This window comes from Mirounga angustirostris, unplaced genomic scaffold (genome assembly GCF_029215605.1).
Source record: "Mirounga angustirostris isolate CCGP_5_RB_7025 unplaced genomic scaffold, mMirAng1.0.hap1 SCAF_12, whole genome shotgun sequence".
NCBI classification, from domain to species: Eukaryota; Metazoa; Chordata; class Mammalia; order Carnivora; family Phocidae; genus Mirounga; species Mirounga angustirostris.
Genome location: NW_026991720.1, coordinates 1,768,482 through 1,783,021, shown reverse-complemented (window position 1 = coordinate 1,783,021; position 14,540 = coordinate 1,768,482). Strand labels below are relative to the sequence as shown.

At 59.6% G+C, this 14,540-nt stretch overlaps 1 protein-coding gene across 1 annotated transcript; it reads right to left on the bottom strand.

Moving 5' to 3' along the window:
- Nucleotides 1-9,581: 9,581 nt before the first annotated feature.
- On the bottom strand, nucleotides 9,582-14,324 carry MNX1 (motor neuron and pancreas homeobox 1). The gene is made up of 3 exons (XM_045865062.1): nucleotides 13,646-14,324; nucleotides 10,558-10,718; nucleotides 9,582-9,944 (listed from the first exon to the last, which is right to left on the bottom strand). The coding sequence occupies exons 1-3, from the start codon at nucleotides 14,322-14,324 to the stop codon at nucleotides 9,582-9,584; spliced, it is 1,203 nt and encodes a 400-aa protein (XP_045721018.1).
- Between the last annotated feature and the right edge of the window lie 216 nt (nucleotides 14,325-14,540).

Sequence of the window (14,540 nt, the reverse complement as noted above, 5' to 3'; positions counted from 1 at the left end):
GGGACGTTGGGGCCTCTCCGTGGGCCACCTGCGAACGGGGAGCTTCAGAGAGAAGAGCTCACAGGAGGCCACCAGAGGTTCGGGCAGGTCGTGAGCTCCCCTGGCGGCTTCTTGGAAAACGCTGGATTTTTCAAGCAATTGTGGAAGCTGCCAAGAATGCACTAGGTGGCATTTCCGGCATTTTCTTTACCTGTGAAACAGAGGAAAGGACTTCTGAGAGCTACAAAATCAGCCTAGATTTCTGGTTTTAAATTTAGCAGAGGACTTGTGTTTTCTGAGGCACGGCCCTTATTTTTCAGAGTGAAATGTTTGGCCAGGGGTGATCATTTTCAGTCCCTCCAGACTCGGTGAACCGTGGCTTCTCCTCACTCCCCAACCCTGGGGCTCTTGGGGGATGTCCTAGTCGGGATCGGTGTATTTGAGCTTCATTTAGAAATGCTAACACCTGTATCAGAGAAAGGTGGGCGGTGTCCTGGTGTATCGTGGGGGTGGGTGCACACCACGGGGCATGAGCTGCTGAGGAAGAGCCCGGTCTGGGGGTTACTCAAACGCCGGGGGGATGATGTCAACTTTGCTGAGTTGGGGGGAGAAACCAACTTTACTTACGGGCCCTTTCTATGGGTTCATCTCTATGGACACTGGGAACTATGGGAAGTTTAAAAAGAGCCCAAACAGACCCAGAATACGCAGATTCTCAGAGGCAGAGTAGATGTTCCCAGGGGCCGAGGGAGGGGTTCTTGTTTAATGGGGACAGAGTTTCTGTGGGGGATGACGGAAGAGTTTGGGGTGGATGGTGCTGACAGGCACACAACATTGTGAGTGGACCGAATCCACCACTTGCACACTCACAAATGGGCTACAATGACACGTATCGTTACGTGTGTTTTACTACAATAAACATAACCAACACAAACACACACCTGTGGCAGAGTTTGTTAGTTGTTCCCCAATATCCCTTCGCCCCCTCTGTCATCCGGAACAGGGCTAGGCCTGCAGCCAGCCGGAAACACCCGTGTCCCAGTTCCCAGCGAGGCTCACGGTGGCCGCGTGAAGAGCGCTTGCCACTCGAAGAGAAAGGGCCAGTTTCTGCACTCCTCGCAAGGACACACACTTGTTCGTCCTTTGTCCTTTGCCCCGTTGGCTGGGACGTGGGGCCCAAGCGCCATCTTGAACCATGGAGGAGAAGCCATGTGATTAAGATGGGCCACGAGATAATGGGCCTGGGTCCCTGGTGATCGTGGGGCCCCCAGCCCAGCCCTGGGCAGCCTAGGTGCGTAGGAGAGAGAAACAAACGTCTGTCTGTGCAACCCTCTGGTGTTTTTGGCTCTGCCGTCACTTGAGCCCCCCAGTCCTGACCGAGAGGACAGCTGCCGCGGCCCGAGCGCTCACGCCGCTAGCGGGCCCCCGTGGGCTATGGCCACACTCGGTAGTAACAGTTGAGGCCACAGATGGCTCGGCCGCTTTCTGCCTTCCGTCCAGAGCCTGGCACAGCGCCTGGCACACAAGAGTCAGTCAATACTACTGGAATCTCGAAGGCAGGGGTCCACCAGTGGTCCGCGCAGCGCTTAGCAGCCCGGAACCCCCTGACGTCCTTGTGCGGGTGTGGCTTGGAAAGATGGTGTGGGCCGCGTGGCACGCACTGGGTCGAAGAGCGCTTGCTGCGCGACAAGCCCCCGCGAACGCTGCTCCGCTGATCCGGGGAGAGGGGCTCAGCCGGACCTGTGCCCGTGGGCTGCACGTCCCCGCACCTACCGGCCAGCCCCGCGCCCAGCCGGCCAGCAAGCATTCGTCGAGGCTCTGGCCACATCACATTCGCAAATGTCGCACCGGTCGGTTAGGATTCGTGTTCCCGCGCAAGGCAAGCGGGGAGAGGACCAGCCAGGCACCAGGGGCGATCCACTGGCTGCCAACAGCATCCTCCTCGCTCCTCTGTGTCTCTGCTGACGGGTCCCAGACGCAGGGCGGGTGGAGCCCGAGGTGCACAGGCCACCGACAGCAAGCCCAGGAGGGCAGCAAATGGAGAAGGGGGGTCCCACCGCAAGAGACCACAGGCCCCGAGGGAGACAGCAGGAGGGGAGTGGGTGCGACTGACTTCCTCTGTGACCAGCGCTCCCTCTGTGTGCGCGCTGCCATCTCTACAGCCTCTGGGAGGCAGGCGCTGCCTTCCCCACTTGACAGAGGACGACCTTGGGGCTCAGAGAAGTGAAGTCACTTGCCCAAGGCCACCCAGTCGGTGTGTGCTGAGCCGGGTTTCGCCCCACCTTTGCCTTCTGGCTCTGCGTACGACGACTTCCTCCCCAGCACACACCCCTGCACCTCCTCCCTCCTCCCTTACCCTTACTACACATCTTTTCCCAGACTCTCCTGAGCTACAATGGCCCCAGGAGAGTTCGGGAGTGTGCTCTGTGTGCCGCATGGGTCCGGAGAGCTTGGGCTGAAGAAGTACACATGGGAGGGGTATTCTTCTTCAGTTCGACGACCCCAGGAGCCGTGTGTGGGGCCCGCACTGCTATAAATGTCCAGTAGTGTCCAACCCTCACCTCACTCTGTGAGACGGTGACTGATAGAGCCCGTATTCTTCAGATGGGGGCACTTGCACACAGGGCACAAGGCCCTTGTCCCAGCCGTACTTCAGGGGAGGCCCGATGCAGGCCCGGGGCGGGGGGCCCTCTGCTCAGGGCACAGAGACTTCGTCCGGGGCCCACTGGATAGGAGTCAGGAGAGTGAGAGTGAGGTGAGTCCAGCAGGAAGGACAGCACGTGTGGATGTGTGGATGCGGACACTCATGCAGAGGGGGTGCTGCTCAGGTACCCGGCAGGGCAGAGGGCGTCCGCGGTCCCTGAGTGTGCAGTGAGGGGCATTGTCCATGCCCTGCTCTCAGTGACACATGGCCTGGGCCCGGCATCGGGTCACTGGGCCTACGCTCCCTCTTCCGGAGATCTTCCCAAGTCTCTCAAATTGGCAGTGAATCTTTTATGTGAAAATTTTGGCTTTCTCTTTTATTTTCTAGAGTGCTGTCAAACGTGTGAATTATTAAAATTAAGAAATTATGCACGTGGGGCACCTGGGTGGCCCAGTCGGTTGAGCGTCCGACTCTTGGTTTTGGCTCAGGTCATGATGTCAGGGTCGCGGGATCGAGGCCTGCGGTCGGCGTCCCTTCTTCACTCCGTGTACTGCAGCTTGAGATTCTCTCATTTTCCCTCCCCCTCCGCCCCTCCCTAAAATAAATAAATCTTAAAAAAAGAAAGTATGCACCTAAAACTAAAGCAGTGTTATATGTCAGGTAGATCTCCATAAAAGAAGAAAAAGAAATCACACATGTCATCTATTTCTCTCTCAATACCCCTGTTTGTACTGCCCACATGCCTCTCTATTCTGTGTTCTGGAATATTTACTCCGGCAGAAGGGTTAGGGAGCGAGCATGTGGTGGTCTGGGCACTGGATCAACGTCCTGCACGATCCCTCAAGGCCTCCGATCCCTCGAACCCTAGCCACTGAAAGGAGGCAGGGGATGCACAACCCGCCTGCTCACACTCCCATCACCGCGGCACAGCTGGGTCTCGGATGAGGTTCCAGGTGGCAGCTGCGGTCCCGGAGGACTGCGCTGAGCACTCTAGACCTGCCTTGGCCTTACTTTACCACGATTTACAACCTTGCACCTAACCTCATGTATTCACGCACCTTTTACATTATATAATTTATGTATTCATTGTTTGTTATTCTTCTCTTCCCCATACAATGCAACTCAGGAGGATGGAGATTCCGGGCTGTTTTGCTCACCCGCGTATCTCAGTGCTTGGAACGTCGTCTAACTTATAGCAGATACTCCGAGAAGTCTGGTTGAAGGAATGACTGCCCGAGTTGGCTATTATTATCTGTTCTGTGGTGGAAAAGCCTACAGTGTCACACAGGTACCTGATCCGAGGACATATATGGGAATCTGATGACCCCCCCCCCCCACTCCCCGAGAACATTTCATCACCAGGATAAACCCACCAGGGGGGTAAAAGGTGCTAAGGACATGCTGCAGACCCAGGGAAAAAAATTTTGCATTTGCTTTACAGATTTATCTATTTAAAAAAAAAACTGCAAGTTTCCCGTCATGGTGTTGGCCTCTCTATTATATATTTAAAAAAAAAAACCGGAGCCCCGCAGCCCCAGGCGTGGGCCTCTGCTTGGGAGGACGAGCACCCACCCGGCCGCAGTTTGCAGGCGGCAGCTAAGCCTCCCCCCCCCCCCGGCCCTCTGCCTGGAGCGCACCCCCCGCTCCGGGGAACAGGGCCGCCCTTCTCTCGGCACCAACCCTCCCCCAGACGACCCTGGTTCTCCTTTTTCTAGGTCTTATTTCACGACAGAACGGGGACATTTTATGCTTGGAAGAAAGGATATTAATAGGGAAGGTGGAGGGGAATATTAACCACCGACAGGAAACCAGACATTATAATGAAAATGGGTGAACTTCGAACCCTAACCGCAGGCACCGTTCCCTGCGTGTGGAAGATCCTTATTCCCACGGCCTCCGCCCCGCACCCCCACACCTCGTGGGAGCGTCTCAGGCGCCCCTTGCACAGCCCGGGGTGGCGAGGTCGGGAGGGAGGAGCAGCAGGGGCGGCGGGTGACCGCATCCGGCGCAGGGCGCAGGGCGGGAGGGCCCCCCACCCCCGCCCCCACCCACCCCCACCCCCCGCGCAGGACCTGGCACGGCGACCCCGCCTCGGCCGCGGGCCCTCCCGCCCCCCGCGCCCCCGGCCTGACCCCGCGCCCCGCCGAGATAAGGCGGCGGGCCTTTGTTCCTCCCCCCAGCTGGGTAAACCGCGCCCGCCGCCCCCCGGCCGAGGCCGCCCGGGGCGGGGGCACCCTTTGTCCTGCCCGAGCGCGGGCGGACAATGGCCCCGAGGAGCCGCACATTGTCCGGAACCTTGTGCACACCTGGGGGCGGCAGGTGCGCGGGGTCGGCGCGGGGCCGGGGGCGGGCGGGGGAGGGTGGTGGGTCTAGGGGCGCGGGCCGGGGGGGGGCGGAGGGGGGACGGGGGCTCGAACGGCGGGCCTGGACCCAGCGGGGGGGGTTCTTGTTGGCGTCCAGTTGGGGACACACCTGGCGCATGATTTGCGAAGTCAAAGTGTTAAACGAGGCCACCAGCTGGAGGCCCGACCCGGCCTTGTGAGTTTTATTAGGTGCCCTATTACGGAAAATAAACTTTAATCCGACCATAAAAACCAAATCTGAAAAGCATACTTGCCCTTGTGGTCTGGAACAGGGCAGCCCTCTTGGCGGAGGTCACACCTCCCAAGGGATTCGTTTTATTGAGGGAGACACAATGCGCCGCAGGACTTTGATACGAGACGGGGCCGCGCACGTTTGCGGGGAGCACGCCCCACGTCGCCCACGCCCGGCACCGGCCCCTCCCCGCGGGTCCCCCCTCTGCCGCTCCCCACCCACCCCAGGAGCGCGGCCCCCGCCTGGCCACCCCGGGACCCTGGGCGGGGGGGGGGGGGAGCGCAGGGGACGCCGCGGGGCTGCGTTGAGCCGCAGGCCCTGGGGGTGCTCCCCGCCCGGACTCGGGGCCTGACGCTCAACAGCGCAGCCGCGCCCGCCAGACGCCCTCCTGCTCTGGTCCGGGGCTCCCCTCCCGTGCCTTCCCGGGGATTTGGATTTTCCACGGCAAGGCTGTCCTATCTCGGAGGGAGGGAGGGAGGGAGGGACGGGGCGGGGAGGAGCGGAAGGGGGGAAGGCCCGTCTTGAGGGTCAGTACAGTACTGTTAACTGTGGTTGGGCAAAAGGTCTCTAGAATCTTTTCATCTCCCCAAACTAAAACTCCGTATCCATTGAAAAACTCCTTCCCCCTCCTCCCAGGCCCTGACAACCACCCTCCCACCTTCCAAAAGTTTGACTTAGATTCCACTTGTAAGGACAGTTACGCAGTATTTGTATTTTTAGTGACTGGCTTCTTTCATGCAGCATAACGTGCTCCAGGTCCATCCGTGTGGTGGCGGGGAGCAGGATTTCCCTCTTCTCAAAGGCTGAATAATATTCCATGGTGTGATATATTCCATTTTCTTTCTCTCTTCAGCTGTGGACACTTACATTGCTTCCACCTCCTGATTACTGTGAACACTGCTGCCCGAGCATGGGTGTGCAAATCCCTCTTCCAGATCCCATTTAAATTCCGTTCTCTTGGCTATACAACTAGAAGTAGGACTGCTGCATCCTATGGTGTTTCTAGGGTTTTTTGTTTTGTTTGTTTTTGAGAAAACTCCATCCTGTTTTCCACGGTGGCTGCCCTATTTTACATTCTTCCCAGCAGTGCACAAAGGGTCCGATTTCTCCATACCCTCGCCAACACTTGTTATTCTCTGTTTTCATTTTTTTGTAATAGTCATGGTAATGGGTGTGAGGTGGAAGCTCATTGTGGTTTTGATCTGCATTTCCCTGGTGGTGGGTGATGTTGAGTACCCTTTCATGTGCTTGTGGACCATGTGTATGTCCACTTCAGAGAAATCTCTATTCAAGCCTTTTGCCTTTTTGTAAATCGGATTCTTATTTTTCTTGTTGAATTGTATGAGTTCTTTATATTTTGGCATATTAACCCCTTATCAGATATATGATTTACAAATATCTTCTCCCAGTCCTGGGTTGCCTTTTCATTCTGTTGACTGTTTGCTGTGCAAAAGTTTTCAAGTTTGATGTAATCCCATTTGTCTATTTTTGCTTTTGGTGTCATAGAAAGTCACTTAAACTGATCTTGCCAAGCTGACTTCCCTCTGGGGCTGGGTTGTGGAAGGCCCACCTCAGAAGGAACATACCCACTTCCTCTAGGTTCTAGTTGTTTCTGTACTTCTCAGACTCTGCCTATTAAAGCTTCTGTAGAGGCCTGGGACCCTGGGCCACAGCTCTGCCAGGACTGCGGGCTGTCACCTGGAAGATACCTGCAGATTGGTTTCTTTGTCACAAAAAGGGCTTTATCCACACCCGTTTGTACATGCTGGAGACACTCGCCAGGGCAGGTGCCTCTTTTCTGAGAACGAAGGAGAATCTCCCACTAGGGTGAAGAGAAGCAGGCTCAGGATCCGGCCCTCGGCAGTCAGCGGGCCAGGCTGGCTGGGGGCCTCGCTGGGGACCCAGCCCCCGGGCTCCAGCGACCCGGCGCCTGCAGGGTCTGCACGGTGCACCCTAGCTCTGGTGGAAAGCCGGGAGGCCCGCGCGATAGTCCTGCGGAGCGTGGGCTTGTGTCCCCCTGGGCTCGGGCCGCGAGGACCTGACTCCAGGTCGTGGAAACAGGGTCGGGGGTGGGGGGCGCCTGCAGAGCCTCTCACACCGCCCCCCCGCGCGGTCAGCGGGGTGGGGGGCGCGCCCCGCGAGGCGGGCGGAGCAGGGCCTGGCGGCCCTTCATTAGGCGGAATGAATTGTTCGCCGTGCCCGGAGTGGGTGAGGATGAGCCAGTGATTATATTTAAATTTGCTATAATTGATTTGGGGAAGAGCTACTGTGACAAGAACGAATTGATCATTAAATTTATTAGCGAGATAAATTCCGCCGCGATTAGGCAGCTGGCTGCAGGCGCTGGGGCCGCGGGCGGTCGGGCCTTCCCGCCGCCAAGTCCCCGCGCCAACGCCGGCCTTGCTCTGCGCGCTGCGGCGGGGTCGGGACGCACGTCTGCCTTCAGTGCTCCGCTTCCCCGCGCCCGGGGCGAGCCGGCCGCCCCGACCGGCTGGGGCTTTTGCCCCTCGGCGGGGAGGCACCCCAACTCGCAGGCCCCGCCACCCGCCCCGGCTGCCCTGCGCTGAGCTGGGGGCGCGGACCGAGCCGGCCGAGCAGGGGGCGACCCTGGATTGAAGCCAGGCGGGGAAGAGATTGCTTCAGGCTAAACTGCACCGATGTGTTAGAAATTAAAGCGCCATAGTCGCGGATTGCAAAGGTTTGGTTTGGGTTTGGGTTTTTTGAACCCCAAAGGCATCTGTCTTTCTCTTCTCTGCCTCCCCAGCCGCCCTCTGCTGTTCCCACCAGCTTTCTCGGGGCCCTCTGGCTATCCCACAGCTGCAAACCCAGTCCCCGGCCCCCAGGGCACCTTTGGACCCCGAGCTGGCCGAGGCCCCGCGCCCTGCCCACAGCTGCCCCCGCCGGCTCCGGCTGCGCCGCGCCCGGCCCCAGCTGACGTTGCATTTTATGGAACGAGCCCGGGGTGATAATGAGCTGCCAGAGAGGATATTAATCTCACCCCGGCCCTGAGGTAGGGGAGTGGCCCCGCTGGCCCGCGGTAATCACCCAAATGAAACGCCTGGCCCTTCTGAACTCATTTATCAGCTGGGAGGGGGCGCGCAGGCGGAGGGGGGCGCGGACCCGGCGCGCGGCGGCTGCGGAGAGAAAGGGAGAAACAGAAGGACGGAGGCGGGCGCGGGGGAGGAAGAGAGAGGCCGCGCGCCCCGGCCGCCTGGCTCCTCTGGGCCCACGGGCGGCCCCGGACCGCGGCGGGCGGGGCGGGGAGGGGAGCGGCCGGCGCGCACCCGGCGCGCAGGTGCAGCCGGGCTCGTGTGCAGCACATGGCAGCGCCCGCGGCAAGGTTGGTTCACCCCGAGCCACGCTGCTGTCCTCGCGGACATTTGCACAGATCCCAGGAACACGGTTCCGGCCGCAGCTAGAAAGGTCCTGCGGGAGAGAGGGCCGGGCAGAAGCCCGGGGTTGCTCGAGGCAATCCCGACCCCGGACGCCAGAAAATCATCTCGTCGTCTCAAAGCGTATTTTCTGAAACATTCAGTGTGTTTCCACGAGCGCCAGTGAAGCAAGATCCTCAAGGAAATGAAAAAATAAATACTCGGAATCCAAAGTCACTCTCCTGAGATTCACGCATTAGACACGCGCTGACACCTGGTCTCAGGTATTTTTACGAACATTTCGCACCTAGGCCTCCCCAGCGGCGGGAATCAGGTTCCCCGCCCACGTCACAGCCCAGAAGAGGAGGTGTTCCTAACACCTGTTTGCCATTCTCATTTGCACCTTTCGCTGTCAATTGAGGAATACACCCCCCCATCATTTCAACAACAAAAAATAGTACAGTGCGCTTTCGTAACTCCCTCCCCAAAGACCTGCACTCTCATCCAGTAAAAAACCAATTTATTTTACATTCCATCGTGGGCGATGGGAGAAGCTAAATAATAATTTAGCATGCATAAGTAGATGCTTCTTTATATATATATATATAAATACAATATACAAAAATAAAGACAGTACAGTTTTGAGATTTCCAGCGGTTTGAATGCTCATGACATAAAGTTCCCCCTAAGATAGGTAAGCACAAAACATTTTCCCTTTTTCAATACTCAGCAGAATGTCGATTCCGGAGAAGGTTTCAAGTTTTCCAGGTGGTCCAACACTGTAGGTTCCTGCCTTCTCCATCAGGAGGAGGGGAGTGGGAGGCTCCCCCTGATAGCGGCCAGCTAGCTCTTCTCACAAATACTAGGCCCCAACACTAACCGAAATTAAATTAAAAAGAACGGGAGTTCAAGCTTGAACCTGCTGGGCCTCCCTCTCTGTCCCCAACGGGCAGCGCCGGGTCGGCGGCCTGGCTCACAGGCCCGCGGGGCCCCTACTGGGCCTGGGGCTGGTGCCCGGGGCCTCCAGGCCGGGGAGGCGGCGAGTCGGCCTCGGTGGAGCAGTCGGAGGACACGGCGCGCGTGCTGGCGCCGTTGCTGTAGGGGAAGTGGTCCTCATCCTCGTCGTCCTCGTCCTCCTCGGGGTCACTGTCCCTCAAGTCCCGCAGGTGGCGTCCACTGCCTTTGTCCCCAGCCGCCGGTGGCCCCAGCAGCTCCCCCTCTCCCTTGTCCTCTGCGTTGCCACCTTTGCTCGCGCCCCCGCCACCCTTCTGCTTCTCAGCCTCCTGCGCTGCCTGCTCCTTGGCCTTTTTGCTGCGTTTCCACTTCATCCGCCGGTTCTGGAACCAGATCTTCACCTGAGAGCACGAGAGGGTGTGAGAAAGCGGCCACCTCCATCCCCACCGTTGGTCTCTCTGGAGGCCCCCACCTCCTGCACCTCGCAGGGTCCTGGCCTCCCTCACGCTGCGCAGGAGCGGGCTTCAGAGTAGGGGACACAGAGGCTCCGGCGGGAAGGAGCCCCCCACCCCCTTGGCATCAGCAACCCCAGGAGTGGGGCTGGGGGATTCCACGGAAGCTCAGACTAGGACCTCCACTGCCGGATGCCTGTCCTTTTCTAGGGGTGCTCGCCCACTGTCCAGGAAGGGCCGGAGCAGCTAGGGTCCATATCTGTAAATCTCAAGATGTTCCCCCTCTTTCTGGAATAAGGTTTCTCAAACGTGGCCTGAGGACCATGGCTTCAGAATGGGGGAGTGGGTGGAAGTGTCCTTAAAAAGCAGATTTCTGGGTCTGACCTCAGCCTACTGAATCAGACCGCTGGGCTTGGTATATGAACCCTAGCGGGGCAAACACGGACTCTGCCTCGGACATTAGCCGTCCCCCTAAAGTCAGGAGGCGCTGCTCCAGGTGCCAAGAGTGGCCCCTAGGAGGCCCGCTTGTGTTGAGGTGGCGTGGGGGGAGGGGGCGGTGTACCTGGGTCTCCGTGAGCATTAGCGACGTGGCCACCTCGAAGCGCTTGGGCCGTGACAGGTACTTGTTGAGCTTGAACTGGTGCTCCAGCTCGAGGAGCTGCTGACTGGTGAAGGCCGTGCGGGGCCGGCGGCACTTCCCCAGGAGGTTGGACTGCGCCTGGGCTGGGGACAGAGAGGGGCGTGAGGCCTGCAGCCTGACGCTGTCCTCCGTCCTCCGACCCCCCCACGGCCCCCCAGCGCCACCGCCCCCAGGCCGCCACCTGGCCCACCAGCCCTGCCAAGTGGCTGCTCTTCCTTCAATGTGAGCACCCTGTCCCCAAGGGACTCAGTGACCAGAGGAGGCCCTGGAGCCCAGGACCTGGATACCAGGTGGAGCCATGCGGGTTTGGGTTTAATGCGACTCAATATATTTTTTTTCTTTTTAACTCAGGGTCTGGGTGTTCTGATTAAAGAGAGCCTATCACCTAGGGCAGCCCTGTCCATCTGGGGGGTGCGGGGCAGTGTAGAAGAACTTGACAGGCAGGATGCTGAGGCCAGAGAGGCATAGCTCCTCTCCACTCCTCACCCAGCACCCACCCCCGCAACTCAGCCTCAAATCCAAACAGGTCTCCGGAATTACCAGTCCCATTTCCTCCCAGCCAGCAAGGAACTAATGCAGGATTCCCACCACCACCTCCTCAACTACAAAAGGAGGAGTAAAAGTAGGGCAAAGGCAAAGAGAGAAGGAAGGATAGAAGGAGAAGGAACACATCTTGGGCCCAAACATGTGAATTCATCACACTCCCCACTGAAAACTCTTCTTGAGGCTCCTGCCCCCGTTGCGGAGGGGCAAAGCCCAGGGAGACTGGAAGCCTTTCCAGGACAGATCTCATTTCACCAACTGAAGGCCAGGCAAAGGGGGGATCCGGCTTTCTGAACGTTCAAGGAGGTCCCTTGGCTGTATTTACATAATTTCACACGGTTACATCAGAGAATTTTATGGCCTCAAAAAACGAGACTTCCCTTGATTTCCCAGGAGCCTTACGAGTGTTAGACAATAAACGAAAGGATAGAAAAGAGGGCAGCCCAGCGGCTGAGCGCAGGCCCCCCGGGTGGGCAATTTGCTTTACGGGAAGGCCCACGCCCCCAGCTTTAGTTAAATGAGGCCCCAATTCCCAACTTGACAATACATTAGAACTTTAATTAAAACACTGACTCCAGAGGGACCATTTGGGAAATGCCATCCAACAGCAGAGACAACCAATTAGAGGAAACCAAACAGGTGTTCCAGCGACAGAGGAGGGACTCTCAGAAGACATTCCGGCATCCTGGCCTGTTTATTATCGCCCTTTCAGGATTTGGTATTTAGATTCCTTTTCTAAACTTAAAGCAGGCTGGGTTTAATTCTGCTACCTGTAGGTCAAGATTAGGAATCAGGGATGGGCAAAAGGGATGTGACTTTCACCAATTTTCTGAGCGACCTTGAGCTCCACACAGGCCCAGGAAACCATGGGAAGGGAGGGGGGGGCAGGGAGCCCAGAACCCAGTGCCCAGGGGAGGTCTGTGTGGAGACCCCCACCCCACTCAGTGGGAGACTAAGCATCCCAGGCTCTGGGACATGCAGATCATAAGGAACACCCATGGGTGGCTTTCCATCAGAAGGGGATTGTTGGCTCTGCTCACAGCCAGGTCCAGGAAGAGTGCCTTGGGTTTGGCTGACCCGGGATCAGCAGGTTCAGATATGTCCGAAGCTGCGGCCCCAAACTGAAAGGTGAGTCCAGGCTTTCCCTGCTGCGGATCAGAAGGGGCTGACTTCCACCTGGACAGGCTGGGTGGCCATTAGGGTCTTCTGGGAGCTGGAGAAAGCCTGGGGTGGCTAGGGGCAAACAGTCCGCAGGCTGAGATTTTCTCACCCAGCTGTGACTTCTCCAGCTCTCAGGCCCCTAGCTTTTCTCTGTTTAGTCACAACCATGGCTTCTAGCAGAGGAATCTGAATTCTGCCAAGTGTTTATTTTTGTTTTCCTTTTTGCTTTTTCCCCTCCTATGCCTGCATCTCCCCAGTCTAAACACTTCCACTCAGAAGGAAACAATGGGGTCTCTTTGTTCGGGTGTTCTGCAGCTGAAAGCATAAAGTCTCACGCATCACCCTCCGTGTGGAGCCCGGGTGGGGCGAGCAGAGGGGAGATCCAGACTCCCAGAGTGCCAGCCCAGTGTGCCCGCCCAACGGGCCAGGGAAGTCCAGTGGGCTCAGGCCTCCCGGAGGCGTACCACCTGCATGGCAAGCATGCTGCCCACAACCCAGCAGCTCTCGGGCTGGGGGTGGCCAGCCGTCCCTTGCTCCTATCCTGGGGAGGGGTTCACTCTGTGTTGGGTGCCTCCAATTCTGGGCCGGCACCTGCTACGTAGAGTCCCTATGATGGGGTTCGTGAAAGAGGCACATCCCTTCTGCAGGGGCATGCCACCGCTCTGTTCAGGTCAGGACATCTGCCTGCTGGGCATCACACCGGGGACCAAGCGCCCTTACAGAGGCGGGCAGAACCCCTGCAAATGGCCAGAGCACAGCCAGGGACCTGGCCTTGCGGCCCTGGCCTCTTGAAGCCCATTTCTTGTTCTCTGCTCCTGAATCTCTCCTCCTGGGAGGGACTGGGGGTCTCTCCAGAGCCCGTAATGCGTTTCCTAAGTTCGTTTCCCTGGAGATAAGCCCCTGGTTTAGGTGGCCTCGATCCCCAAGCCAGCCTAACTTGGACGCTGTTTGGCTCGCCTTCCCCCACCACTTCCTTCTCCTCCAGCCCGCCGGTTAATGATTAGATTTTAGTCTCACACCTCCAGCTGCCCCTTCCCGTTAGGAGAGGAAGAGAAAGCAGGGCCCGCGCGTGGCCATTTTAATAATTCGCTGCCAATGCCACAGCGTGCAGTCCACACAAGTCTTCGCGGGCCCCAGGCGGAGGCCAGGCGGCCTCTCGGCCCTCCCACCGTGCTCTCAGAGCAGAGAGCAAGGAGAAGGAGGTGCCGGGGGGAGGCGGAGGCGCGGGAAAGCCGTGTGCCAGGACTCCCCCTCCCCCATTTCTTCCTTCCTTCCTCCCCAGGCCCGGGGGCCGCGCGGTACTCACAGTTAAAGTCGGGCATCTTGGGCAGGATCATGCCCGCGGTGGACGCACGCAGCCACTGGTCCAGCTGGAAGGTGCCGGCGCCCAGCTTGATGGGATCCGCGGGGTGCGCAGGGTGCGCGCCCTGCACCTGCGGGTAGGAGTAGGAGAGCGCCGGGTGCTGGCCGGCCAGCGCGGCCGCCGCCGCCGCCGCCGAGTAGCCGTAGACCGGGTGGCCGTAGAGCGCCGCCTGCGCGGGGAGCCCCGCGCCTCCCTGCGCGCCCCCGGGGTGCAGCCCCAGCGCCAGGCCCCCGGCGGCGGCGGCGGCCGCGGCGGCCGCGGCGGCGGCGGCGGCGCCCGGGTGCGCGTGGTGGGGGGGGCCCCCGGGCCCGCCGCCCGCGCCTCCGCCCGCGCCGCCCGCGCCCAGGAAGCCGGGCTTAGGCAACAGCGCGCAGTGCGCGGCCAGCAGGCGCGGCGGCGAGGGGCTCTCGGCGTGCAGGCGGTCGGCGGGCGCTGCGGGCGGCTCCGAGGACGCGGGGCTGCAGTTGCCGCTCGCCCCGCCGCCCGCCCCGCCGCCGCCGGGGCCGGACGCTGCGGCCGCGAGCGACGTGACCAGGGCCAGCGGCGCGGTCTGCGCCGAGGCCGCTCGCGGGGGGTCCACGGCCAGCAGCGCATCGATGCGGAAATTTTTGGATTTTTCCATCGGCTCGTTCGCGGCTGGCGAGCAGGGCCGGGCGGTGGGTGACGCGGCCTCGCGCCGGCTCGCGGAGTCCGTGCGTGGCGGTGGCAAGCCCCAGGGTTCGGTATTGTGGTGGTGGTGATTTGCCAATAATCAAAGTCGCCGCCGGAAACTCAGCCGAGGGTGACCATGGTCCGGGCGCCTCCTCGTGCGGACCCCGCCCCGGGCCGCGCTCGCACG